Genomic DNA, 27463 nt, shown 5'->3' with positions numbered 1-27463 from the left:
GAGGGGGGCTGCCCTTCCCAGGCCCCCCAGCTGCCCTTCCCCCCCACCCCCAGCTGCCCTCCCCCCCACCCCCAGCTGCCCTTCCCAGGCATGAGCCCCAGCCCTTCCCCCCCCCAGCTGCCCTTTCCCCCTCCAGCCCCCCCAGCTGCCCTTCCCCCCCAGCCCCCCCAGCTGCCCTTTCCCCAACCCCCCCAGCTGCCCTTCCCCCCAGCCCCCCCAGCTGCCCCTTCCCCCTCCAGCCCCCCCCCACTGCCCTTTCCCCCACCAGCCCCCCCCAGCTGCCCTTCCCCCCCACCCCCCGAGCCGGCCCCAGCTGCCCCCCCCCCCCGCCCCTCCAGGCCCGCCCTCCACCCGCCGTCCTCCACTCCTGCAGGGGGCGCTGCGGCTCGGCGGGCCGGGGCGGCGCCGCTCTGGCCAGGCCGCCTCGTCGGCGCGCACCGCGGCCCCGCGTCCCGCGCCTCCTCCCCGCGCAGGTGGGTCCTCCGCGGGGGCCGGGAGGGGTGGGGCGGGGGGAGGCCGGGGGGCGGGGGGGGGGGGGCCGTGGCGCCGTCCGGCGGGCGGGCGGTGGAGGGCCGGGCCCGGGCGGGGCGTCGTCCCTGCCGGCCGGGCCCCCGGGTCCCGGGTCCCCGGCGCCCCGGGCTGCGGGAAGGCCGGCCCGGCGGAGACCCCGGCGCAGACCCCGGCCCGGGCGGGCGGCGCGGGGCCGCTGGGGGAGCCCGGGGCGCCGGGGACCCGGGACCCGCGCGCGCCTTCCGGGGCGGGGCGCCGTGATTGACAGCCGCTCCCCCCAGCCCGCGCGGCCGCCGCGGGACCCCTCGCCGGGCCGGCCTGACGGCGGAGGAGCCGGCACCATGGTGAGCGCCCGGGGGCGCGGACCCCCCCCCCGCGCGTGACCCCCCCCAACCCGCCCCACCCCGCGCGTGACCCCCCCCGCGCCCCCCCCGCGCGTGACCCCCCCCCGCGCGTGACCCCCCGCCCCCCCACCCCGCCCCCCCCACGCCCCGCCAACCCGCCCCTCCGCGCAGCACGGGCGCCTGAAGGTGAAGACGTCGGAGGAGCAGGCGGAGGCCAAGCGGCTGGAGCGGGCGCAGAAGCTGAAGCTCTACCGCGCCGCCACCCAGGCCGTCTTCCAGAAGGTGGGGCCCCCGGGCCCGCCCCCCGCCCCCCACCGACCCGCCGGGCCCCAGGGTGCCCGTCCCTAAAGAGGGGCTGACCATTGACCATGGCACGCACCACCCGCGAGTGTGAGGACACCGTGTGCACAGCGCTTGGCGCAGGGTTCGCCCTCGCACACCGCCGGGCCCGCCAGGGAGGAGGCCCCGTGTCCCCCAACCCTGCCCCCCCCCCCCCGCTCCCCGGCTGCGGCCTGGCCCCATGTCCCCCAACCCTGGCCCCGTGTCCCCCAACCTTGCCCCCCCTCCCCGGCTGCGGCCTGGCCCCATGTCCCCCAGCCCTGCCCCCCGTCTCCCCGGCTGCGGCCTGGCCCCCATGTCCCCCAACCCTGGCCCCATGTCCCCCAACCCTGGCCCCGTGTCCCCCAACCCTGCCCCCCACTCAGCTGCGGCCTGGCCCCATGTCCCCAAACCCTGCCCCCCGTCTCCCCGGCTGCGGCTTGGCCCCATGTCCCCCAACCCTGGCCCCATGTCCCCCAACCCTGCCCCCTGTCTCCCCGGCTGCGGCCTGGCCCCATGTCCCCCAACCCTGCCCCCCGTCTCCCCGGCTGCGGCCTGGCCCCATGTCCCCCAACCCTGCCCCCCGTCTCCCCAGCGCCAGGCGGGCGAGCTGGACGAGTCCGTGCTGGAACTCACAAGCCAGATTCTGGGCGCCAACCCTGACTTTGCCACTCTCTGGAACTGTCGACGGGAGGTGTTCCAAAGGCTGGAGACCCAGAAGTGTGTAGGAGTTCGGGGCGCTTCCCTTGCCCTGTGGGGGGCGGTGGCAGGGCCGTGGGAAGGGGCCGCTAGGGGTCGGGGTGAAGGTGAAGGGCGCAGAGCTGAGGTTGGATGCTACGGCCCGGCCCACATTCCCGCCCCCCCCCCCCAGGTCCCCCGAGGAGTTGGCTGCTCTGGTGAAGGCCGAGCTGGGCTTCTTGGAGAGCTGCTTGCGCGTGAACCCCAAGTCCTATGGAACCTGGCACCACCGCTGTTGGCTGCTCAGCCGCCTGCCTGAGCCCCAGTGGGCCCGGGAGCTGGAGCTGTGCGCGTGCTTCCTCGAGGTGGACGAACGCAACTGTATGTGTTCAGACCCTGCCCGTCGGGAAGCCCAGGGCGGGGAGGGCGGTCCAGCGTTGATTGGGGTGCTGGTGCTGAATAGGGGCGGCCCACAAGGGGGGGGACAGAGCTCGGGTGGATAGAAGAAGTCACCGCCTAGCAAGCTCGCGGTGCTGAGTTCAACACCCCCCCCCCCCAAAAAATGAAAGCGATGAAGGAGCCGCGTGGATCCCGCGGTGTGCGCCGAGGTGTTTCTGGCGGCTCCCGACTTGGGGTACACTGTGTCGTGTGTCCCCTCCCCTAGTTCACTGCTGGGACTACCGGCGGTTTGTGGCCGCACAGGCGGCCGTGGCCCCCGCCGAGGAGCTCGCCTTCACCGACAGCCTCATCACCCGCAACTTCTCCAACTACTCCTCCTGGCACTACCGCTCCCGCCTGCTGCCCCGGCTGCACCCCCCGCCCGACGCCGGCCCCCAGGGGCGCCTCCCCGAAGACGTGCTGCTCAAAGGTCAGCAGGGCCGGGGGCCCCCGACCCCGCTCCCCAGCCCGCCCTCGGGCTCATCCCAGCGTCTGCCTCCCGCCCGGCGGGGGGCGCCAGGGACTCGGGTGGAGGACGGGGTGGTGTTCCGCGGGGAAGGGGTCTTGCCGGGTGCCCGAGCCCCCCAGCCGGCCCCCAGCTCCTTGCCTCGTGGGCCCCGCGCAGAGCTGGAGCTGGTGCAGAACGCCTTCTTCACCGACCCCAACGACCAGAGCGCCTGGTTCTACCACCGCTGGCTCCTGGGTCGCGGTGAGCCGGCGGCGCGGCCGCGCGTCGGGTTAGGAGGGAGGGGGGCGTGGGGGAGACCGAGTCTGTCTCCCTGCGGGGGGGCCCGCGCGTCGGGTTAGGAGGGAGGGGGGCGTGGGGGAGACCGAGTCTGTCTCCCTGGGGGGGGCGCGCGTCGGGTTAGGAGGGAGGGGGGGCGTGGGGGAGACCGAGTCTGTCTCCCTGGGGGGGGCGCGCGTCGGGTTAGGAGGGAGGGGGGCGTGGGGGAGACCGAGTCTGTCTCCCTGGGGGGGGGCGCGTGTCGGGTTAGGAGGGAGGGGGCGTGGGGGAGACCGAGTCTGTCTCCCTGCGGGGGGGGGGGGCGCGTCGGGTTAGGAGGGAGGGGGGCGTGGGGGAGACCGAGCCTGTCCCCCCTCAGCCGACCCCCAGGACGCCCTGCGCGGCCTGCACGTGAGCCGGGAGGACGCCTGTCTGGCCGTCTGCTTCTCGCGGCCCGTCCTGGTGAGTCCGCGGCTCGCGCTCAGAGCCCCGCGCGCGCGGCGTGGCCGGGGCGGTCGGGCCCACGGTCTCCCCTCGTGTCCCGGGCCAGGTGGGCTCCGGCGCCGAGGCCTTGCTGCTCACGGTGGACGGGTCCCTGCTGACGGCGGAGTGGAGGACCCCCGACGGCAGGAACCGGCACAGCCCCGTCTGGGTATCCCAGGATTGGGGGTGGGGGGCAGAAACGAGGGCTTGGGACGGAGCGGGGGGCGGGCATTCGCACAGAGGATGCGGCCAGGACGTTTCCTTGACCCGGCGCCCCAGCTCTGCGACCTGCCTCCCGCCTCCCTCGACGGCCAGCGGCCCCAGCACACCTACCGCGTCACCTGGACGGCCAGCGGCTCCCAGAAGGAATGTGTGCTTTTCCAAGGTGACGTCGCCTGTGGCTCCCTCCTGGCACGGTACCCCGACCCCCCCCCTCCTCGGGGACCCCCTTCCCAGCCCTCGCCCTTTCCCGCAGGCCGCCAGGAATGCTGGTGCCAGGACTCGGCCACCGACGAGCAGCTGTTCAGGTGACGGGGGGAGGGTGGAGTGGGGAGGACGGCTTCGCGGTGAGGGCTGAGGGCGTCACCGCCCCCCCTCCGCCCTCCCCCAGGTGCGAGCTGTCGGTGGAGAAGTCCACGGTGCTGCAGTCCGAGCTTGAGTCTTGCAAGGAGCTGCAGGAGCTGGAGCCGGAGAACAAGTGTGAGGCCCGGGTCTGAGGAGCCCCTTCCAGAGCGGCCCGCGGGGAGCGGGGGGGGGGTGGGGGGTGGGGGTGGGGAGCGGGGGGCGGGGGGCTCAGGAGGCCTGTGCCCCTCCCCCAGGGTGCCTGCTCACCATCATCCTGCTCATGCGCGCCCTGGACCCCCTGCTGTACGAGAAGGAGACGCTGCAGTACTTCCAGACCCTCAAGGCAGGTTGGGGCTGGGGGCCCGGCCGGGGGGGGGGGGGGCGGCCCCGGAGGGGCTCCCCAGGCCGGCGGCTGACGGGCCCACGCCCCTGCCCCCCCCCCCCCCCGCCCCGCCAGGCCGTGGATCCCATGCGCGCCGCCTACCTGGACGACCTGCGCAGCAAGTTCTTGGTGGAGAACAGCGTGCTCAAGATGGAGTACGCCGACGTGCGCGTGCTGCACCTGGCTCACAAGGTAGGGGCGCGGTGCGCACCGTCCCAGAACCCTCCCCCCCCCCCCCCCCCCCCCCCCCCGTGCGCCACCCAGGCTCCTCCTCTGCCCCCAGCAGGGTCCTGGCGGGCTCGTCGGGCCTGCTCCTGCCGGTGACGGTGACAGCCACCCGAGCACCGTGTCCCGTCCTTGCCCGTCCCAGGCTGCCCAGCACCAGCTACACCTGGGAGCCAGCCCTGCCCTGCCCCCACCCCCCAGCTACTCCTGGGAGCCAGCCCTGCCCTGCCCCCACCCCCCAGCTACTCCTGGGAGCCAGCCCTGCCCTGCCCCCACCCCCCAGCTACTCCTGGGAGCCAGCCCTGCCCTGCCCCCACCCCCCAGCTACTCCTGGGAGCCAGCCCTGCCCTGCCCCCACCCCCCAGCTACTCCCGGGAGCCAGCCCTGCCCTCCCCGCACCCCCCCCATCCTCACGTCACGTGGGCTGTAGGGGCCCGTCCCGCCCGCTGCCCGGCCTCCTGTCGGCTGGCACCCCCGGGGCTGCAGCACACGCGGGTCGGGGAGCCCGGGACCCCGCGTCCGACCTCACCGGGCTCTGCCCTCCCCGCTCTGCCCTCAGGACCTGACCGTGCTCTGCCATCTGGAGCAGCTGCTCCTGGTCACCCACCTGGACGTGTCGCACAATCGTCTCCGCGCCCTTCCCCCGGGCCTGGCCGCGCTGCGGTGCCTCCAGGTGAGCCCTCCTCCGTCCTCCCCTCCGAGGTGCTCAGGACCCCCAGTGTCCACAAGGGGCTTCTCAGACCCCCCCCCCCCACCCCCACCCCCCGCCACGTGGCCGCTCCGGGCTCCCCGCTGCCCTCGTGGCCCCGGCCACTCTCACCCCCAGGTGCTGCAGGCCAACGACAATGCCATAGAGTCCCTGGACGGCGTGGCTCACCTGCCCCAGCTGCGCGAACTGTTGCTGTGCAACAACCGTATCCTTTCTCCTGTCCGCTTTACAGGCCACAGCCGGCAGGACGGCCTGCGATCGATCGCAGACGGGGCAGGGCCGGCGGGAGGCGGGGCAGGGCCGGCGGGGGGGCGGGGCAGGGCCGGCGGGGGGCGGGGCAGGGCCGGCGGGGGGCGGGGCCGGGCCGGCGGGGGGCGGGGCCGGGCCGGCGGGGGGCGGGGCAGGGCCGGCGGGAGGCGGGGCCGGGCCGGCGGGAGGCGGGGCAGGGCCGGCGGGGGCGGGGCCGGGATGGCGGGGGGCGGGGCCGGGACGGCGGGGGGCGGGGCCGGGCCGGCGGGGGCGGGGGCTCTGGCCGTGAGAGCGCGGGGCGGCCATAGCCGGCCTGACCCGAGGGCTTTGCGCAGCGCGCCGTCCTCAGCCCGGTTCACACGCGGCGTGGCCAGCCGCGGACGTTCTTGGGAACCACCCAGTGTTAGCAGCGTCACCCAGTGTTAGCAGCGTCACCCAGTGTTAGCAGCGTCACCCCGTGTTAGCAGCGTCACTAAGTTGCATATTTGAAGGAACTGAAAGAAACAAAAACTTGGAGCCCTGGTTTCTGAATTAGACATGAAAGCAACAGGCCTGGGTGTGAGTGTGTGTGCACGCGCACACGCCTGTGCCAGTGCTGGGCTTGACCCTAGGGCCTGGTGTGGTCCTCGGGCGCTGAGAGTCCCGGGGACTTTCCCGCGGGGCTGGCTCCAAACCCCGGTCCACGGGTGTGGCCTCCCGAGTAGCGGGGACGAGGGCGCCCGGCGCGGAGCCACCTTGGACCGGATTCCCCTCGGGCGTGGTACCCGTCCCCGACACTCGCTCGTGGCAGGCGTGACTCGGGAAGCACAGGGCGAGGGCGCACACACACACACACACGCGCGCGTGCGCACGGCCAGTGGCCCCGGGCACCCAGGTGCGCGGAGCAGGCGCCTCCCGCGACCCCGCCGAGCTTTCCTTGACTTCCCTCCGCAGGCCTCCCGCGGCCGGGAGCGCTGCAGCCCCTGGCCTCCTGCCCCCGGCTCGGCCTCCTCGACCTCCGCGGGAACCCGCTGGGCCGAGCGGGCGACGTCTCGGAGCGCCTGGCCGAGCTGCTGCCCGCGGTCGGCAGCGTCCTCACCTGAATAAAGAGCTGCCCCGCCCGCCGCGCGTCCGCCTGCTCTGTGCCGCTCCGCTCCCCGTCTCCCCGTCTCCACCGCATCGCTCGGGGCGTTCCCACGTTCCCACTCCTGCCAGTGCGCTTCACCCGGTGCTCCCTGTGAGGCAGAGCCAGAGTCTCGCTGTTAGGGCCATGGTTTAGCGCGAGGGCTCTTTGTCTTTTTTCTCTCTCTTTTTTTTTTTTGGCCAGTCCTGGGCCTTGAACTCGGGGCCTGAGCGCTGTCCCTGGCTTCTTTGTGCTCAAGGCTAGCACTCTGCCACCTGAGCCACAGCGCCACTTCCGGCTTTTTCTATATATGTGTTGTTGAGGAATCAAACCCAGGGCTTCATGCATGCTAGGCGAGCGCTCTGCCACCAGGCCACGCTCCCAGCCTGCTGGGGCTCGTCTTCGAGTGTGCCTTCTGACTTGGAGCTGGCGCAGCTTCCACGTTGAGATCAGGTTCTGGTTTAAGCTGAGTTAAAAAAATAGCTGTCTCTCCAGCTAGAAGAGATCCTGAAACTTCTCACATGACTCCTGACCTTTTCAGACGCCCTCTCTGCCCTGACTGTCATCATAGGAAGGCGTAAGCCCTGTTCCAGAAAGAGTGGATCAGGCCGGTGCCACTGGCTCACACCTGTAATCCTGGCTACTCAGGAGGCAGAGGTCTGAGGATCGGGGTTCAAAGCCAGCCCCATCAGGGAAGTCCGTGAGACCTTTATCTCCAATTAACTACCAGAAGTGGCGCTGTGGTTCAGGTGGTAGAGCGCCAGCCTTGAGCTGAAGAGCTCAGGGACAGCGCCCAGGCCCAGAGTGCCAGCCCCACGACCCACAAAAGAATAAAAATGGATCCAGGTGCCCTTGCCCTTCCCTTTTATAACAATCGTGTTGGTCCTCACGAACTGCATTCTGTTTTTAGTATGCACGTCTTTTGTGTGCCAGGATCGAGGCTTGACCCCACGCTCGGGCTCTGTCCTTTGTTGTTGTTTTTCTGTTAGTTTTTTAACTAAAGGCTGGCCCTCCACCACTTGAGCCACGCTCCGCCTCTGGCTTTTTGGCGATTCGTGTCCTGTGGACTTCGCTGAGAAGCTGGCTTGGAGCCTCCGCGTGGCTAGGGTGGCGGGGTGAGCCGCCTGCGCCCGGCTGACGTTGGGGAGTTGAGGCGCTCTGGGCTCCCCCGTCCTCGCGCCGTCTCGGGGATGGGCGGAGGAGGCCGTTTGTACTGAAGTCAGACACCCGAGGCCCGTCGGGGCGCGCGGAGCCCGCGCGGCGGAGCCCGGCCCTGCCCGGTCCTCGGCGGCTGCCGTCCTCGCCTCTCATTTTCTTGCGTCAGAATGGTTGGCCCGAGACCTGGTCTCTGAGGTGTGGAGCTCCACGTCCGCTCCCACCACGGCCCCCCAACCTTGTCTTTACTCTGGAAGCCTCGAAGAACCCCGAGGAAGAAACGGGGAGCGGCTCGGGGCTCAGGGCGCTGAGTCAGACCTCGCTGGGTGGGTGGAAGAGGTTGGAGGCGAGCGGGAGTGTAACGCGGACGTCTGCCTGGCTCCCCGGGACCTGCCCGGGCCGCGTGCTCGAGGCCCTGCCCCCCCCCCCGTACCCCCGGCGGTCCCCGAGCGCGAGGCCACGCGGGGCTGGCGGGGTCACACCTGCCGGGGATGTGGATTCCACCCGCGTGCGCCGGCCTCTGCCGGGCTGGGGGGCTAGCGGCCGGGCAAGGACGCTCCGCGGGGGTGTGGGGGGCCTGCCCCCCCCGTCCCCCCTCCCCGAGGCCCCGACACCTCCACACGGCCTCCCCTCCCGCCAGCTCCCACGGCCGCGCGAGCCCCCTCTAGCCCGGCTCCTCTCTGTCCCGGGCACGTCCTGGGGACCCCTCCGGTGTTTCCCCCGAGGGTGGGGAGAGGCCGGGGGCTGGGTGGACTTTCGGGGGGGGGGGGCGGTCGGGAGATCCGGTGGAGCCGGCAGGCCGCGGGCCGGCTGGTCGAGCCTGTCTGAGGGCCTGGCTGGCGGCTGATGTCATCGCCCTGCACCCCGGGATGCCGGGACCTCCCCACCCCGGACCTCCCCGGCCCTGTCCCTGTCCCGTCCCTGTCCCTGGGGGGATGGACGCCAGGCCCGGCCGGCCAGGCGGTGTCACCGGGCCGTGGCAGCAGGGGGGCTAATGGGCGTGGAACGGGGGGGCCGCCCCGCCCCCCAGGACACAGCCCGCCGGGCCAGAGTCAGCGTGGCGTGCCGTCCCCCACACGGGCGGTCCAGAAGCTTCCTTGGCTTTCACCCCGGCTTCAAGGATGACAGCGGAGCGCACGGCCTTTCCTAGAAAGGGGAGGGCGGGCGGGGCCGGGCCCTCTCCCCACCCGTCCGGGAGGATGGAGCAACAGCTTCCCCTTCTTCCCAGCACTGCGCCCCGCCCTCCCTCCCCTCATAAACCCCGGCCGGGCCCGCCCCGCACCTGCCAGTCGCGGCGGCGTCCAGCCCGCCCGCCCCGTCCCGTCCGTCCGTCCCGACCTGCGCCTCCTCTCCTGTCCCCGGCGCTCAGGTGAGGGGGGCCCGTGCCCCGGCCCCGGCCAGGGAGGGGGTGTGCTGTGCGGGGGGACCCGGACACCCCTCCCGGCCCCGCACGGGGAGGGGGGCGACCCCGTCTTCCACCCCTCCCTTCTTGCTGGAGGAGCCTTGACGGGGAGGAGGCTGCTGGGAATCGGCTCTGGCGGCCGCAGTGTCAGGGGCGCCGGGCCGGGGCGCGGGCGGGCGGGCGGTTGGAGGGCTGTGCCCGAGGGGCAGCCCGCCGCCTGTTCTCAGAAGGGGCCCCCTGCAGGAGGTTCCCCCGCGAGGCATCTGACTCGGGGAGGTGGCTTGCGGGGCGGCTTGGCAGTTGAGGGCGGGCTTTCCTCTGCAATGGGGGGCACTGTGCTTGGGTAAATATGAATGAAGTTGGGGGGGGTCTCTGACAGGGGAATTGAGTCATCGACCTGGGGCTGAATTGTCTCTCTGGAGGGAGGGCTCCCAAGGGATTGGCTAGGGTGTCCTGGGTCCAGGAGATCCGAGGAGGTGGCCGGAGCCCCTTTGCTCATTCCAGGGGGTTTGAGGAGCTGGTCAGAGCCCCTCTGATGATACCCGGGGTGCAGGGGGGGGCCGGGGAGCTGGCGGGAGCCCCTCTGATGGTACCCGGGGTGCAGGGGGGGCCGGGGAGCTGGCGGGAGCCCCTCTGATGGTACCCGGGGTGCAGGGGGGGGCCGGGGAGCTGGCGGGAGCCCCTCTGATGGTACCCGGGGTGCAGGGGGGGCCGGGGAGCTGGCGGGAGCCCCTCTGATGATACCGGGTAGCAGGGGGTCGGGGAGCTGGTGGGAGCCCCTCTGATGATACCCGGGGTGCAGGGGGGTCGGGGAGCTGGTGGGAGCCCCTCTGATGGTACCCGGGGTGCAGGGGTACTGGGGAGCTGGTGGGAGCCCCTCTGATGATACCCGGGGTGCAGGGGGGTTGGGGAGCTGGTCGGAGCCCCTCTGATGATACCGGGGTGCAGGGGTGCAGGGGTGCTGGGGAGCTGGTGGGAGCCCCTCTGATGGTACCCGGGGTGCAGGGGTGCTGGGGAGCTGGTCGGAGCCCCTCTGATGATACCGGGGTGCAGGGGGGCCGGGGAGCTGGTCGGAGCCCCTCTGATGATACCGGGGTGCAGGGGTGCAGGGGTGCTGGGGAGCTGGTCGGAGCCCCTCTGATGGTACCCGGGGTGCAGGGGGCCGGGGAGCTGGTGGGAGCCCCTCCGCTCCTTCCTCCCAGGCACCATGGAGGATCCTCGCTCAGATGTGGGCCGCTGGGGCGGGAGCCCCCGGCAGCCCCCCGCCACCCCGGAGCCGCAGCCGGAGCCGGAGGGGGACCGCCGCTCGCGGAGGGGGCGAGGGAGAGAGAGGAGGTCCTTCTGGGCCCGGTGCTGCGGGTGCTGCGGGTGCCGGAACCGAGACGACGAGGACTGGGGGCCGCAGCCCTCGGGCTCCCGGAACCGGGCCTCGGGCTCCAGGGACCGGAGACCGGCCTCGCGGGGTGCCGGGGTGAACGCGGCCGGGGACGGCACCATCCGAGGTGAGGGCGGGCGCGGGGGGGGGGGGGGGGGAGGCCCGGGCCCGGGGGGGGTGGGGGGGACCTCGCTGACGCGGAGACGCGGCCTTGCAGAGGGCATGCTCGTGGTGACGGGCGTGGACCTGCTGAGCTCGCGCTCCGACCAGAACCGACGGGAGCACCACACCGACGAGTTCGAGTACGACGAGCTGATTGTGCGCCGCGGGCAGCCCTTCCGCGCGGTGCTCTTCCTGAACCGCGAGTTCGAGTCCTCCGACCGCGTCGCCCTGGAGCTGCTCATCGGTGAGTGGGGGCCCCGGCGCCAGGCCGCGGACACGCTCGGGCTCCTCTGTCCGCCACTGGGTGTGTGTGCGCACGTGTGTGTGTGTGCGTGCGTGTGTGTGTGCGTGTGTGTGTGTGTTGGTATTAGGGCTGAGCTCGGGCCTGGGCACCGTCCTTTAGCTGTAAACTCGAGGCCGGAGCTCTGCCCCTCGAGCCGCGGCTCCGCTCCCGTCCTCTTGTTGGTCACTTGGCAGTGAGTCTCGAGGACTTTCCTCCCTGGGAACCACAGCCCTCAGCTCTCAGCCTCCCGGGTGGCTGTGATCCCCGTCGGAGCCCCCTCCCGTCCTGGGGGCGTGGAGCCTCCGCGTGGAGGTTCCTCCAGCTTGCCCCCTTCCCGCCGCCCGGGGAACCCGCCCCGCGCTTGCTCTTCCGGGCCGGCCCTGTCCCCTCCAGCCCTGCCCTCTGCCCGTCTTTCTGGACCTGTACTCTGTCCGGAGGATGGCTGACTCCCTTCTGTGCCTCTCCGTCTCCCGCTCTCCAGCGCTGACGTTTCCCCTCGGAGTCTGTCCCGTGACCCCGGGCAGGGGCCTCGACGACGGGCCGCTGGCTCCCAGGCTGGTGATTAGGGAGCCGCCCGGGGCCGGCGACTCCTCTCACCCTCTGATTAGAGCGCAGCTTCGCCCACCTGGCCTCTAATTTCCCAGGTAGCCATCGCCACCGCCGGCCCAGCCGCCCTGGGCTCCGGAAGCCGCGGCCCCGCGGAGCAGGCGGGCTCGTTCCGAGCCCTCCGCGTGGTGCTTTCCTGCCACACGGAAAGAAGGGGCGGCTGTCCCCCAGCCTCGTCACGGGCACGGGCAGGCAGCTGCGGGGAGCACAGGCCCGGGGCCCTCCCCGCCCGAGGGTCCACGGCCAGGGAAACAGGTTTGGGATGTTGGACGAGGGCTCTGCCCGACACCCGGGCAGGCCTGCGCCCGGGAGACTGTCCCCGACCGCGGGGATGAGATAATGAAGGGTGCACGCGCACACATGCACACGCACACGCACGCGCACGCACGCACACACACGCACACGCACGCACACGCACGCACACGCACGCACACGCACGCACACACGCACACGCACGCGCACACGCACACGTCCAGGGCGCCACCCCTGCTTGGGGCCGAGGCTCTCCCACCGAAGGGCTCGCTTCTCTCCCCTAGGGAACAGCCCCGAGGTGGGCAAGGGCACCCACGTGATCATCCCGGTGGGCAAGGGGGGCAGCGGCGGCTGGAAGGCCCAGGTGGCCAGGTCCAGCGGGCACAGCCTGGAGCTGCGCGTGCACACGTCCCCCAGCGCCATCATCGGCAAGTTCCAGCTCACGGTCCGCACGCGCTGCGAGGCGGGGGAGTTCCAGTTGCCCTTCGACCCCCACAACGAGATCTACATCCTCTTCAACCCCTGGTGCCCGGGTAAGTCGGTCGGGGCGGGAGCAGGCAGAGGGCAGGAGGGCGAGGCGGGTCGGGGCGTCGGTCCCGAGGATCTGATCGTGTGTGGTCCAGGGAGAAGCGTGTCCCCGCTTTCCCGAGGGAGGGGCCCCCTCCCCCCTCAACGCTCCCGACACAGGGCCCTGGCGCCGGCCCACCACCCGACGGGAATCTGCAGCCCCCCCCAAACGTGACAGCCCGCGTGCCCACCTTCCCCAGCCCGCAGCGGACAGCAGGCCCTCCCCGGCGGAGCCCGGACCTGCTCAGTGGGTTTGCACAACAGGCTCCCGGAACCAGGCGCAAACCACGAGCTCGAAAAGCCTGTCCCGAAACTCGCGGTGCCTTCCAGGGGGCCCCTCCTTACGTTCCCGCCCCACACCCCGCTTCATCCTCACGCCTACCCTCGCGACCGGTGCCCCAAATGACCTGGCTTTCTAACCACCTCAGTGTCCCCCCCGCCCCGGAGAGCCCCCCCATTTCCTTCTGAGGACGCGTGCCTCCAAGCCGCAGCTCAGGGGGCCGCCCTGTCTTTTCTGGGGGCGCAGATGACATCGTGTACGTGGACCACGAGGACTGGCGGCAGGAGTACGTGCTCAACGAGTCGGGGAGGATTTACTACGGCACGGAGGCGCAGATCGGGGAGCGCACCTGGAACTACGGTCAGGTGAGGCGCGCCCCCCTCCCGACGAGATGGATGGGGGGGCAGGGTGCGCGCCGGGGTGGACTGCCCAGCCACCGCTGCCCCCCTTTCCTCCCAGTTTGACCACGGGGTGCTGGATGCCTGCCTGTTCATCCTGGACCAGCGAGGGATGCCCTACGCGGGCCGTGGGGACCCTGTCAGCGTGTCCCGCGTCATCTCCGCCATGGTGCGTGCCCCGCGCCCGCCCTGCCCTCCCTGGGCGCCCGCAAAGGGTTACGCAGGGGAAGAGCCCCACTCCCGTGGGTTCCCTGCTGACTCCCGCGCCCCGCCCGGCCTGGCTCCCCGCCACCTCGGGTGGAATGAGGGCCAAGCCCCAAACTTGGCACACCCAGGATTCACATTCCAGGGTCGGAGCCGGGGTGGGGGGGTGGGCGGGGCCCGGGGCGCGGGGCCCTGAGGCCCAGGGTCCTGAGGCATCGAGAGGGCCGCGGGCTGGGGGGACGGGGGAGGGGGCTCCCCCCCCTCAGGCCCGCACCACCTCGTCCTGTCTCGCAGGTGAACTCCCTGGACGACAACGGCGTCCTGATCGGGAACTGGTCGGGCGATTACTCGCGGGGCACCAACCCCTCTGCCTGGGTGGGCAGCGTGGAGATCCTGCTGAGCTACCTGCGCACCGGCTACTCCGTGCCCTACGGCCAGTGCTGGGTCTTCGCCGGCGTGACCACCACCGGTAGCCCGGGGCCCTGCACGGGGCGGGGGGGGGGGGGGCGCGGGGAGGAGGGGGGGAGCCAGGCTCCAGCTTCACTCGGCCCGCCCAGCGGTGGGGCCAGCCAGGTGGATGATGGCCGGCCCTAATTATTATTAATTAGTGTTAACGAGGGAGGGAGGCCCGAGGGAGAGGAGGAAGACGCGGGCAGGGCCCGGAGCCGGCAGGGGGGGGGGGGGCCGGGGGCCGCCCCATCTCTGCTCCCAGGGCTCTGTGGCCCGAAGGCATCTTGGGCCCTGGGGCTTGGCCGGCTCGCCCGCTCTCCCCCCACCCCGCGCGCCCTGAGCCCCCACTCCGCCCCGCCCGCCCCCCACAGTGCTGCGATGCCTGGGCCTGGCCACCCGCACCGTCACCAACTTCAACTCCGCGCACGACACCGACACGTCCCTCACCATGGACATCTACTTCGACGAGAACATGAAGCCGCTCGAGCACATGAACCGGGACTCGGTTTGGTGAGCCTGGGGCCCGCACCCAGGAGGGAGGGCAGGGCCGGGGGGGGGGGGGCGGGGAGCCCCCACGCAGGGCCTCAGACCCGGCCTCGCTCCGCGACCACCCAGGAACTTCCACGTGTGGAACGACTGCTGGATGAAGCGGCCGGATCTGCCCTCGGGCTTCGACGGGTGGCAGGTGGTGGATGCCACGCCCCAGGAGACCAGCAGCGGTAAGGCCCCGCCCCGGGCCCCGCCCCCAGGCCCCGCCCCCAGGAGACCAGCAGCGGTAAGGCCCCGCCCCAGGCCCCGCCCCGGGCCCCGCCCCAGGTCCCACCCCAGGAGACCAGCAGCGGTAAGGCCCCCCCCAGGCCCCGCCCCCAGGAGACCAGCAGCGGTAAGGCCCCGCCCCAGGCCCCGCCCCCAGGAGACCAGCAGCGGTAAGGCCCCGCCCCAGGCCCCGCCCCCAGGAGACCAGCAGCGGTAAGGCCCCGCCCCCAGGAGACCAGCAGCGGTAAGGCCCCGCCCCAGGCCCCGCCCCGGGCCCCGCCCCACTAAGTCGGCCACCGACGGGGCCCATCCCGAAGCCACTGCGTGGCTCTCAGGTTATTTTCACCTCTTTATAGGACTATTCGCCTTAGTGTTATTTAGGATGGCTGCTATACATTCAGAGGGTTCAAGTGTCCGGATTCAAGAGTAGACAGCCAGGCCAGTGCTTGTGGCTCACACCTGTAATCCGAGCTACTCAGGAGACTGAGCTCTGAGGATTGAGATTTAAAGCCAGCCTGGGGGGGCTGGGGATATGGCCTGGTGGCAAGAGAGCTTGCCTCGTATACATGAGGCCCTGGGTTCGATTCCCCAGCACCACATATACAGAAAACGGCCAGAAGTGGTGCTGTGGCTCAAGTGGCAGAGTGCTAGCCTTGAGCGGGAAGAAGCCAGGGACAGTGCTCAGGCCCTGAGTCCAAGCCCAGGACTGGCCAAAAAAAAAAAAGAAGCCAGCCTGGGCAGGAAAGTTCATGAAACTCTTCTCTCCAACTAACCACCGAAAACCCCAGAGTGGAGCTGTAGCTCAGTGGTAGAAAACACAAAACAAAACAAAAAAGCTCAGAGACAGGCCCAGACCCTGAGTTCAAGCCTCAGGATTGGCGCAAAAAAAACGCTGGAAGAGGAGGTGTGGCTCAAGTAAGAGAACACCAGCCTTGAACGGATAAAGCAGGGCCTAAGCCACGGTACTAGTAGGGGAAAAAAAAAAGTAGTTAATGACAAGTTTCCCTTCCCTGATAAATCCACTGTTCTTGATATTTTACTTACATATCCTGGGCATACGTGTGTGTAGATACAAATACAAGTGTGTGTGTATAAATTGCCAGTCCTAGGACTTGAACTCTGGGCCTGGGCTCCTTTTGTTCAAGGCTAGTGCTTTAGCACTTCAGCCATAGAACCACTTCTGGCTTTTTCTGTGATTAATTGGAGATAAGAGTCTCCAGAGATTTTCCTGCCTGGTCTGGCTTTGAACCTCGATCCTCAGATCTCAGCTTTCTGAGTAGCTAGGATTACAGGTGTGAGTCACCAGTGCCTGGACTAATATAGATAGATAATAGATGGGTAGATAGATGATAGATAGGTAGATTGATAGATAGATGGATGGACGATAGATGGATGGATGGATGGATGGATAAACAGATGGTAGATAGATAGATATTAGGACTGGGGATGTAGCTCGGCCATAGAACCCTTGAGGCAATGGTTTCAATCTCCAGTACTGCAAGAAAAAAGTCATAACTATAAGTAATACACGAGTGGAATGAAAAAACAGTACAGAATTGAATCACGTAAATTGCATGAGTTCCCTATTTTCTCTTAGAAGATAGTGCTTGTTTGTTTGGCCAGTCCTGGGTTTGAACTCAGAGACTCGCACACTGGCCTCTTCCACTCAAGCCGCTCACCCCCCCCCTTTTTTTTTTTTTTTTTTGCTGATTAACTGGAAATGGAGTCTTATACTTTTCTGCCTGTAGTGGCTTCAAATTGAGGTTCTCTAGGTCTCAGCCTCCTGAGAGCTAGGGTTATACGATTATAAACATAAGACACGGAGACATGGAGTAGAGATAGGTTTTTGTTTTCTTTTTAGTTTATTTGTTTGTTTGTGGTAACAGTGCCGGGGGGGCTGGGAGCCTTGAACTTGGGGCCTGAGCCTTTTTGCTCAAGGTCAGCGCTCTACCACTTGAGCCACAGATCCACGTCTGGCTTTTCGGTGGTTAATTGGAGATGGGAGTCGTGTGGACTTTCCTGCCCGGGCTGGCTTCAAACCTCAACCTCAGATCTCAGCCTCTGAGTAGCTAGGATGACAGATGTGAGCCACGGGCATCTAGCTTTGCAGATGTGTGATAAACACTCCCAGCTCCACACAGTCTACTTCCCATCCTCCAAAATGAGTATTTCTAGCAAGGCATTAGCAAGTCACTGAAAGCCAGCTCTGCTCTGAGCCGGTCTCTTCCTGGATCATCAAGCCCAACAGGGATTTTTTTCAATGGCTTCTTCTTTTTTACTAGCATACATTAATTGTAAAAATAAGAGGTTTCCATTTGGTACAAGAGGCTCTGGTCAGGGGATGTGTGTCAGGGAGGGGTGGGGGTGAATGGAGAGGATGAATGGGGGCACATGATCAGAGCGCGTTTGTGCATATATATGGAACAGGACAATGAAACCCGCTGAAATTGTTTTAAGAAGTAAGAGGGAGGGGCAAGAGAAAGTGAGGTTGCTGGAGCAATGCGCATGCCGCAGTGAGCTCCTCCCCGTGTCCAGTCCACGTATGCTAGTCAAACCCCGAAACAGAAGGAAGGGGTTTCATGGTGCTATTCCATTCAGGCCTATAACGTGCTTGGCTCATAATCAGCCTCTTATTCACCTTTCTTACCCCCACTCCCTGCAATCTGTCTTTTTGGAAGTTCCCCTTGTTCTGTAGGGACTGTGCACCCCGTGGTACACACGGGAGGAGGTCAAATGAAGCCGTGGGGAGGGCGGGGAGGGGATGGAGCGCTAAGCCAGCAGCGAAATCCCATCCCTGACTCTCCCCTGTTGACACACTTTCTCACTTCCCCACGCTCCTCTCCCGGTGGTTCCTCCTTCACCATGAGCATGTGCACTGCCCAGAGATCAGACCCAGAGTGAGATCAGCCGCAGTGCACTGCACAGAGATCAGACCCAGAATGAGATCAGCCGCAGTGCACTGCACAGAGATCAGACCCAGAATGAGATCAGGCTCAGTGCACTGCCCAGAGATCAGACCCAGAGTGAGACCAGCCGCAGTGCACTGCCCAGAGATCAGACCCAGAATGAGATCAGCCGCAGTGCACTGCCCAGAGATCAGACCCAGAATGAGATCAGCCGCAGTGCACTGCCCAGAGATCAGACCCAGAATGAGATCAGCCGCAGTGCACTGCCCAGAGATCAGACCCAGAATGAGATCAGCCGCAGTGCACTGCCCAGAGATCAGACCCAGAATGAGATCAGGCTCAGTGCACTGCCCAGAGATCAGACCCAGAATGAGATCAGCCGCAGTGCACTGCCCAGAGATCAGACCCAGAATGAGATCAGCCTCAGTGCACTGCACAGAGATCAGACCCAGAATGAGATCAGCCGCAGTGCACTGCCCAGAGATCAGACCCAGAATGAGATCAGCCGCAGTGCACTGCCCAGAGATCAGACCCAGAATGAGATCAGCCGCAGTGCACTGCCCAGAGATCAGACCCAGAATGAGATCAGCCGCAGTGCACTGCCCAGAGATCAGACCCAGAATGAGATCAGCCGCAGTGCACTGCCCAGAGATCAGACCCAGAATGAGATCAGCCGCAGTGCACTGCCCAGAGATCAGACCCAGAATGAGATCAGCCTCAGTGCACTGCACAGAGATCAGACCCAGAATGAGATCAGCCGCAGTGCACTGCCCAGAGATCAGACCCAGAATGAGATCAGCCGCAGTGCACTGCCCAGAGATCAGACCCAGAATGAGATCAGCCGCAGTGCACTGCCCAGAGATCAGACCCAGAATGAGATCAGCCGCAGTGCACTGCCCAGAGATCAGACCCAGAATGAGATCAGCCGCAGTGCACTGCCCAGAGATCAGACCCAGAATGAGATCAGCCGCAGTGCACTGCCCAGAGATCAGACCCAGAATGAGATCAGCCTCAGTGCACTGCACAGAGATCAGACCCAGAATGAGATCAGCCGCAGTGCACTGCCCAGAGATCAGACCCAGAATGAGATCAGCCGCAGTGCACTGCCCAGAGATCAGACCCAGAATGAGATCAGCCTCAGAGATGAAAGTCACTCTGTAACCCTTAAAAGCCCTTGCAGCCTGACGATGCCTGGTGGAACCTGACAGCCCCTTACCTGGGTACACACGCGTTTCTGCAAAAATCACATGGGGCTGCAGACCCTCCCTGTCAGTCACCCGTGTAGGCGGCGCCCCTGAGTTCTGGGACCCAGTGAGGCCCCCGGTGCCCGGCCCAGGCACGGACCGCCCTGAGAGCCCTAGCCCTGCTCTGAGTTGTAGAGCAAGGGCCAGGCAGCCACTCTGGGCAGCCAAAACCGTGCTCAGATGAATAACCGTGCACCTTAGGGCCCTGGTGTTCTTGCATATAATTCAGGGATAATATACATACAGGCTGGAGGACTATGTGGGACATCGTGCCTCCGAGAGCGCTAGTCACCACAGGAACCACTCAGTCAATGTGAGTTCCTCGCGTCTTCACTGGCTGAGCCTGCTCCCGCCTCTGGAAAAGGAGGCCATAGGGTTAGGTGTTGTTCCATACTTTCCTGTCTATGGCACCTCCCTTCCTGTTTGCCCTGTTCTTCAAGCTCAGCGTCTTCCTGCCGGCCCTCCTCCTCTAGGAAGCCCCCCTACGTGTAAGGACAGACTGTTCTTTCCCACTAGCCCCCAGCCCCAGGAGAGAGGACGGAGCGACAAACGGAGCTGAAGCATGTTTCTAGATCTTTCTGGAATTAAGGTGGTGGCTGTCGTTTTCTTTGCCAGCTGGCAGAGCCACTGTGGGCCGTGGAATGGTCGTGTGTGTGCGCGTGCACGCATGCGTGTGTGTGCGTGCGTGTGCCTCAGTACTGACGTGTGAACTCAGGACAGCCTCTCACGCTCGCTTAGCTAGCTCACTCAAAGCTAGCACTCTACCTCTCAAGCCACACCTGTACTTCTGGCTTTTTTACTGGTTAGTAAGACAGAAGAGCAACTCAGAGTTGTCCGCCCGTGCTGGCTTTGGGCTTCAATTCTCAGATCTCAGCCTCCAGAGCAGACAGGTGGGAGTCACTGGCACCCCGCTTCTAAAATGGCAAAGAAGAGGGGTGTGTCGTATCCTGGGGGAGGGGACAAAAGTGGACGGAGAACGCGCCAGGCTCCGCTCCCGCCCCGTCTGTGGGCAGAGCCGACGGCCCGCGGCGCGGGACTGACGGTGTGGGTGAGGCTCGGCCCCGAGGGTTGGCCATGGCCGCCGGTCTGGTCCGGAGCCGCCGCTGCCCTGCCGGTGGCCAGTGGGTGCTGGGCCTCGTAGATGGGGCTGGGCCCCCCGGTGGCGGCTGCTGAGGGTCCGGGGCGGCTCTCCCGGCGGCGTTCCTGGCTCCCTCATCTCCGTCTGTCCTGCGCACTCCCCAGGTATCTTCTGCTGTGGGCCCTGCTCCGTGCAGTCCATCAAGAACGGCTTGGTCTACATGAAGTACGACACGCCCTTCATCTTTGCCGAGGTGAGGCCGGGCTGGATCTGCGGGTCTTCCTGTCACCGCTGACTAGCCGAGTGACCTTGGGAAGGTCGCTCAGTGTCCTCAACTGTAAAAAGGGATAATGATGGCTGCCTTGCTCCCGGTCCTCAGGATCAAAAGAGATAATGGGTATGAAACTGCTTGCTAGGTCGTAAAGCCAGCCATGGCTCGGAGGATTACTGTCATTAGTGCAGGTGCCCCGCCGGGGCCTCCGGGACCGGCTTCTTCCCTGCTTTCTGGCCGTGGTGGCTGGGTGCGCCCCCTCCGCCCCCCCCGGGCCTCGGGCAGGCCCACCACACACCATTTTTTTTCCTGTGCCAGTACTGGTGACTGAACTCAGGGTCCGAGCGCCGTCCCTTCGCGTTCTTCCTCGAGGCCAGGGCTCTACTACTTGAGCCACGGCGCCGCGTCTGGCTCTTTTGCTGTGCTTGTGATCAGGGTCTGGCGGTCTTCCCTGCTGGGGCTGGCTGTGAACCGCCGCCCGAGCAGCTAGGGTTACAGGCGCCCGAGGCCTCGCGCCTTCCGACCCGCGGGCCCCGCTCATCCCCGCAGGTGAACAGCGACAAGGTGTACTGGCAGCGGCAGGACGACGGGAGCTTCAAGATCGTGTACGTGGAGGAGAAGGCCATCGGCACGCTCATCGTCACCAAGGCCGTGAGCTCCAACATGCGGGAGGACATCACGCACACCTACAAGCACCCGGAAGGTGCAGCCCCCCCTGCCCCCCCCAGGCCCGGCGCTGGCTGGACGCTCACCTTTGACCCCCCCCAGGCCCGGCGCTGGCTGGACACTCACCTTTGACCCCCCCAGGCCCGGCGCTGGCTGGACGCTCACCTTTGACCCCCCAGGCCCAGCACTGGCTGGACGCTCACCTTTGACCTCCCCCAGGCCCAGCGCTGGCTGGACGCTCACCTTTGACCCCCCCCCAGCCCACCCCCCAGGCCCGGCGCTGGCTGGACGCTCACCTTTGACCCCCCCAGGCCCAGCGCTGGCTGGAAGCTCACCTTTGACCCCCCCAGCCCACCCCCCCAGGCCCGGCGCTGGCTGGACGCTCACCTTTGACCTCCCCCAGGCCCGGCGCTGGCTGGACGCTCACCTTTGACCCCCCCCAGGCCCAGTGCTGGCTGGACGCTCACCTTTGACCCCCCCCAGGCCCGGCGCTGGCTGACCCCCCCAGGCCCGGTGCTGGCTGGACGCTCACCTTTGACCCCCCCCCCAGGCCCGGTGCTGGCTGGACGCTCACCTTTGACCTCCCCCAGGCCCGGCGCTGGCTGACCCCCCCAGGCCCGGTGCTGGCTGGACGCTCACCTTTGACCCCCCCCCCAGGCCCGGCGCTGGCTGGACGCTCACCTTTGACCTCCCCCAGGCCCGGCGCTGGCTGGACGCTCACCTTTGACCCCCCCAGCCCACCCCCCCAGGCCCGGCGCTGGCTGGACGCTCACCTTTGACCCCCCCAGGCCCGGCGCTGGCTGGACGCTCACCTTTGACCCCCCCAGGCCCGGCGCTGGCTGGACGCTCACCTTTGACCCCCCCAGGCCCGGCGCTGGCTGGACGCTCACCTTTGACCCCCCCCCCAGGCTCGGCGGCTGAGCGGAAGGCCGTGGAGACCGCCGCGGCCCACGGCAGCAAGCCCAACGTGTACGCCACGCGGGACGCGGCGGAGGACGTGTCGATGCAGGTGGAGGCGCAGGACGCGGTGATGGGGCAGGACCTGACCGTGTCCGTCGTGCTGAGCAACCGCGGTGGCAGCCGCCGCACCGTCAAGCTGCACCTCTACCTCTCCGTCACCTTCTACACGGGGGTGGCGGGCGCCGTCTTCAAGGAGACCAAGAAGGAGGTGGCGCTGGCGCCCGGCGCGTGTGAGTGCCCTCCCCACCCCCACGGGCGGCCGGGGCTGCGGGAGGGGGTCCCCCCACCCCCCCGGGGCGGCCGGGCCTCCGTGACACCCGCCTCCCCCCCCCCCCAGCCGACCGCGTGGCCATGCCGGTGGCCTACAAGGAGTACCGGCCGCACCTCGTGGACCAGGGCGCCATGCTGCTCAACGCCTCGGGCCACGTCAAGGAGAGCGGGCAGGTGCTGGCCAAGCAGCACACCTTCCGCGTGCGCACCCCGGACCTCTCCCTCACGGTGAGCGCGGCGGGGGCCCCCGCGTCCTCACCCGCTGCACGGGCTTCGCGCGTCGGGCTCCGGGGCGGTCCTCCGCGTCGGGGGGCCTCCGGCGGGGGCGGGGAGCGCGGCTTCCCCCCCCCCGGGTGCGGCGCGGGGTCCCGGGGTCTCTGATGGGGCCGCGTCTCTGTGTCTCTAGTTACTGGGCGCCGCAGTGGTGGGCCAGGAGTGTGAAGTGCAGATCGTGTTCAAGAACCCCCTGCCCGTGAACCTCACCAACGTGGTCTTCCGGCTCGAAGGCTCCGGGCTGCAGAGGCCCAAGGTCCTCAACGTCGGGTGAGTCGGAGCTTTTCTCCCGTCCCTGACGCTGCCCATCTTTCCTCCCCGGCTGCCCCGGGCTTCGGTCCACAAAACAGCCTGGGGCCAGCTGGCAGCCCTGGCGACGAGGAGCCGGCAGAAAGTTAGTGCTCTGCTACTAGTTGGTTTGCCAGTCCTTGAGCTTGAACTCGGGGCCTGAGCACCGTCCCTGGCTTCTTTTTGCTCAAGGCTGGCACTCTGCCACTCGAGCCCCAGCGCCACTTCGGGCTCTGTGTATGTGTTGCTGAGGAATGGAACCCAGGGCGTCATGCGTGCTAGGCGAGCGCTCTACCGCTAAGCCCCGCTCCCAGCCCCCTGCGGCTGGTCTCATTTGCATGATCGTCCCAGGCTTGAGGAGGAGGAGGCTGAGGCCCTACCTTAGTCTCACAGCCCAGGGGGGAAGACTGCTGTCCGCCACGGTGGCATGCACCACCAGGCTCTCCAGCTGGCTACCTGGTTGGTGCCCTGAGAGTCAAGTAGCAACTCCAAAGGCGCCAGCCCCGAGCCTCGCCCAGCTGGGCCTGCTCCGGGGTCGGGGGAGGCTCCGAGCCCAGGAGGCCACACAGAACACTCGTGTCCCCTGGCCTGTCATTCCTGACGCAGACACCGGATGCCTTGTCCCCACTCCAGAAAAGCACAGAGAGAAAGCAGGGAAGGCCAGAGGCTGACCTTGTAAACCAGCTTTCAGGGAACAGCTTTTTAACAGAGGGCTCCTGACACTTTCTTTTGTACCAGCCCATGAAATCTGTAAGTCTGTGAATCACTCAATCAAAGAATTCCCACGACTAGGTTAAAGATACGTTGTATAAACAACATAGGTTGTAGCTATGGAGCAGGTTTGGACTGCTAATGATTTTTAAAGAATGAAATGTTGTCAGTATGTTTGCTTTGAGAGAGAGCAGGCCCGCAGGAGGGGAGAGGGGGAAGTGGAGGACCCTGCCCACCCTGCTCCCCTCGCCCTCCCGTCCGCTCCTGGTGACCCTTAGGTCTCCCGTGCTGATCCTGAGCCACATTAGAAAGCAGCCCCGTCCTCAGGACGCCTTACTGGAGCGGGCGGGGGCTCAGGGCGGAGCGCGCGGGGCCAGGTCGCGTGTCCTCCTCAGCCTGCCCTGGGGTGTCTGTCGCCCACTCTCCTGTCACCAGGGAAGGAGTCTCCCTGTCCTGGGGGGTTCCGGGAGCAGACACCTCCGGGCAGTTCCTGCAGGCCTTTCACTCTTGCCCTCGCTAGGAAGTGAAGAAAGCCCACCGCGCCGAGCCTCTGCCCTCGGCCGCGGGGCTTCCCTGGGTCTCGCCCTCTCAGGGGCTGCCCACCACAGAACGCGAGGGTGGGTGGCGACGGCTCCTCAGGAAAGGCCTCCCTGGGCATTCTGGGGACACGTGGCTGCTGTGACCAGACCGGAGTTGCCCAGACGTTTGGGAAGTGGAAGGGGACATCCCCGTCCCCGAGCTGTCGGTTCAGATTTACTAGATTCCTAGATGGGTGTTCATCTGCACATCAAAGGCTGTGGTATGGAACCCCATTATCCCATAAGGCGTGCCACCCCAGCGGGGTGACTGTCCATTTAATAGGCATTCCAGCACCTACGCCTCCAGATGGCTGCTGTCACCACCGAAACAGTCCCAGAGAGGCCGGGCTTGTGTTCCCTCCCCTCCCGAATCTCCCGAGGGCCTACGATGTCCTTAGAGAGGCCAGCTTTCCTTCTGGGGAAAAGTCTGAAGTCAGCGTAATTAACAAAGCAAACAAGCAAGCTGGGTAATGAGGTTCCTTTCAGTCAGAAACGAGGCATGCTGTGAAGGCAAGCTAGGTGTGTGTGTGTGTGTGTGTGTGTGTGTGTGTGTGTGTGTGTGTGTGTGTGGTGCATTTTAAATGCTTAGGAAAGTCTAAAGAGCTTCCGTCTCTGCCTCCGTGCAGTTAAGGGCAGCTCTCACTAGACCATCTCAGTTCTGATTCGCCTGTTGGGAGTTGGTTTCTATTACCTATGGGCAGGGACAGGGCATTTCAGCCTTAGTAGTCACTAAACTCAAAAACACATGTGGCAAGGGTCTTACCAGATACTAAATCTAGCACAGAGAGAGAAAGAGAGGGAGACAGGGGGAAGAGGGAGAGGGGGAGAGAAGGAGGGAGGGAGAGAGAGAGAGAGAGAGAGAGAGATCCCAACATTCCCACCTTTCCAAAAGAAAGCGGTTTCTGCTCATCATCCTAGCTACTCAGGAGGCTGTGACCTAGGCCAGCCGGGGCAAGAAAGTCTGTGTGACTCTTTATCTCCAATGAGCCACCAGACCCTGAGTTCAAGTCCCACAACTGACAAGGGGAAAAAAAAAGAAGTTTCCTTCAGAAACATTGTTAGTTATTATAACATAAAATTTAATTTTCCAGCGGGTTGCTAGTAGCTTACACCACTAATCCTAGCTACTCAGACTGTGGTCTGCTGCTGATCACGGTTCAAAGCCAGCCTGGGCAGTAAAGTCTGTGAGGCTTTTATCCCTAATTAACCAGTAAGAAGCCAGAAGTGGAGTTGTGGCTCAAGTGGTAAAGCACTGCCAGCCTTGAGTGAAAAAGCTAAGGGACAGTGAGCACATGTGCGTGCACACACACACACAGTTAATTTCTGAACTTTGACGACGATTCAATTATAGTTAAATAGGCTTTGGGAGGCTGAGTCAATAGCCATTAACCTGCGTCCATGGAGAAGGGGACAAAAATTAAGACCACAAAAGTGAAATCAGTCAAAACATGACCAGTTATACAGACCCGAGGTTTTGTATTGTTTTGTCTTGTTTTGTGCCAGTCCTGGGCTTGAACTCAGGGCCGTGGCACTGTCCTTGAACTTTTTGCTCAAGGCGGACTTAAGTTTTAAGACTTCCTAGTCCAACCTATTATGTCCTCCTGGTTCCCTTTCTTTGAGCTCTCAGGCGCATCCAAGGCCGTCAGATCCCCCCTTCATCTTCAACTCACTTTCATTGTATGTCCCAGAAAGCGAGGGCCAGAGAAGTGAAGTGACTTGTCCTAAGCCTCACAGCTAAGGAGCAGTAGTTGAAGACCGGTGCGGGGAAACCTCTCAGAAGCAGTCCTAAGGCCGAGTGCTTCGCCCCACAGAAAACTCCTTTTTCGGGGTGACTTCCTCGGAGGGCCGTGCTAGCTGCACGGGACCTGTCTGGCTGCAGATACCGCAGGGCAGGCTGGGGGTGGAGAAGGGCTTGGACAGCACAGAAATGCCATCATCCCAGAGTACAAAATGCACTGTGCAGACAGCGCTTCCCCAGGGCCGGCGGTGCTCAGGGGAGCCCTCGGTGGAGAGGGGGCGTGACCTGGAAGCGGAGGGCGGAGCCAGCCGCCCGGGCCGGGCCGGGCCTGCAGGGGAGGTGAGCCCGGGGCCAGGGCCCTGGGAGGACCGGCCGGAGTGGCTGGGCTGAGCCCGCGCGGCCTGAGTCATCGCGAGCCGGCGGATCAGGTTGGTGAGTCGGTTTCTCACCCCGTCAGCACCGGGGGAAACCGAGGCCTGGGAAGGTTTAGTTCACTTCTAAGTGCTGAGCAGAACAGAATGGGAAAGTGAGATGGGGGAGCAAGGAGGCCGGTTAGAGACGGGCACAAACAACTGCTGGAGAGGCGGCTGGGATAGACCGGAACTCAGAGACCCATAGAGAAGATGGAGGGGGGGGGTGTGCGCGCGTGTGCGTGTGCGCACGGTACCCCTCCATACACACACGAACGCACACGCAGAGGCACAGGCGTCAAAGGCTTTAATCGCCCCCTCTCGGGAAGGGCTTTGCTTTGGGGTGCGCAGACACTCCCTCCTCCGTGGGAAGATGCGCATGGCCTTGAGCTTACCGCCTAGCCACGTGACGAGGTCTCCGTGGACTCGGGAGCCCTGCGGAGCGGGGAGGCATCTGGTCGGGCGGGCTGGTGGGATGGGGACGCGGGAGGGGCTGCCGGCCGCCCTCGTCCAGGTGAGCGCGGGGGCAGGCGGGGAGGCGCCCGGGACGAGGAGGAGATCTCCGGCCGGGCGGCCGGGCGCTGGGCGTGGAGCTGCTGAGCTGGCCCGGCGGAGGCCGCCCCGGGGCTGGGGCGGAGGCTCCAGCTGAGCCCGGGAATGCCTGAGGAGCTCCGCCTCGCGCGCGCTCCTTCCGGCCCAGCCACCCCGGACGGGGCTTCTCCTTCCTCGTGCCCCCATCCCCGACCCTATCTCTGCCCACAGGGACATCGGGGGCAACGAGACGGTGACCCTGCGGCAGACGTTCGTGCCGGTGCGTGCCGGCCCGCGGCAGCTCATCGCCAGCCTGGACAGCCCGCAGCTGTCCCAGGTGCACGGCGTCATCCAGGTGGACGTGGCCCCGGCCTCCGGGGGCAGCGGGTTCTCGGACGCCGGCGGGGAGGCCATCCCCATGGCCTCTCGAGGCGGCGCTTAGCCTGGAACCTTGGGACTGGACACTGCCCCGGGATGGGGGCTCACCACGGAGGGGCTCTCCAGGAGCTCGGCGGCGGGGTCGGCCAGGGCCTCGGGGAAGGAGTTAATTTGCACCTGCTCTGGGTGGCCCGGATGATAATAAACTGGTTTGTTTGTTTGCTTTTTTAAGGAAGGTGCTGTTGCATCCATCCATTAGCCCACATCAGGCCGTGACATGTGGGGTACAGTGGCATTGCTGCGGCCCTCAGCCCTGAGAACTGTGATGGTGCCAGCCCTGCTCGCTGCCTGTAAGACAGAACCACTTCAGAGCGCTGCGGCTCAGCAAACGCCTTTTGTGTTTGTTGGTCGTGGGGCTTGAACTCAGGGCCTGTGCACTGTCCCTGAGCTGTTTCGCTCAAGGCCAGTGTGCTCCTACGTTGAGCCACAGTGCCACTTCCAGTTCTTTAGGTGATTAACTGAAGATTAAGTCGCACAGACCTTCC

At 66.2% G+C, this 27463-nt stretch overlaps 2 protein-coding genes across 2 annotated transcripts; both read left to right on the top strand.

Moving 5' to 3' along the window:
• The first annotated feature begins 402 nt into the window (after positions 1-402).
• Positions 403-6724, top strand: Rabggta (Rab geranylgeranyltransferase subunit alpha). Its single transcript, XM_048362752.1, has 17 exons — positions 403-473; positions 792-854; positions 1026-1136; positions 1768-1892; positions 2044-2231; positions 2515-2718; positions 2914-2997; positions 3392-3474; positions 3563-3664; positions 3775-3880; positions 3971-4022; positions 4106-4194; positions 4314-4402; positions 4517-4633; positions 5226-5339; positions 5493-5580; positions 6558-6724. The coding sequence occupies exons 2-17, from the start codon at positions 852-854 to the stop codon at positions 6704-6706; spliced, it is 1704 nt and encodes a 567-aa protein (XP_048218709.1). The 5' UTR covers positions 403-473; positions 792-851; the 3' UTR covers positions 6707-6724.
• Positions 2810-27143, top strand: Tgm1 (transglutaminase 1). Its single transcript, XM_048362800.1, has 15 exons — positions 2810-2816; positions 10454-10785; positions 10876-11064; positions 12246-12494; positions 13055-13173; positions 13268-13375; positions 13705-13879; positions 14232-14370; positions 14476-14579; positions 20009-20097; positions 20665-20818; positions 21690-21971; positions 22079-22239; positions 22418-22554; positions 26772-27143. The coding sequence occupies exons 2-15, from the start codon at positions 10491-10493 to the stop codon at positions 26980-26982; spliced, it is 2412 nt and encodes an 803-aa protein (XP_048218757.1). The 5' UTR covers positions 2810-2816; positions 10454-10490; the 3' UTR covers positions 26983-27143.
• The last annotated feature ends 320 nt before the right edge of the window (positions 27144-27463 follow it).

This window comes from Perognathus longimembris, chromosome 14, assembly GCF_023159225.1.
Source record: "Perognathus longimembris pacificus isolate PPM17 chromosome 14, ASM2315922v1, whole genome shotgun sequence".
Lineage (NCBI taxonomy): Eukaryota > Metazoa > Chordata > Mammalia > Rodentia > Heteromyidae > Perognathus > Perognathus longimembris.
Note: the sequence above shows the minus strand (reverse complement) of the source record. Positions and strands in the feature narration are given on the sequence as shown.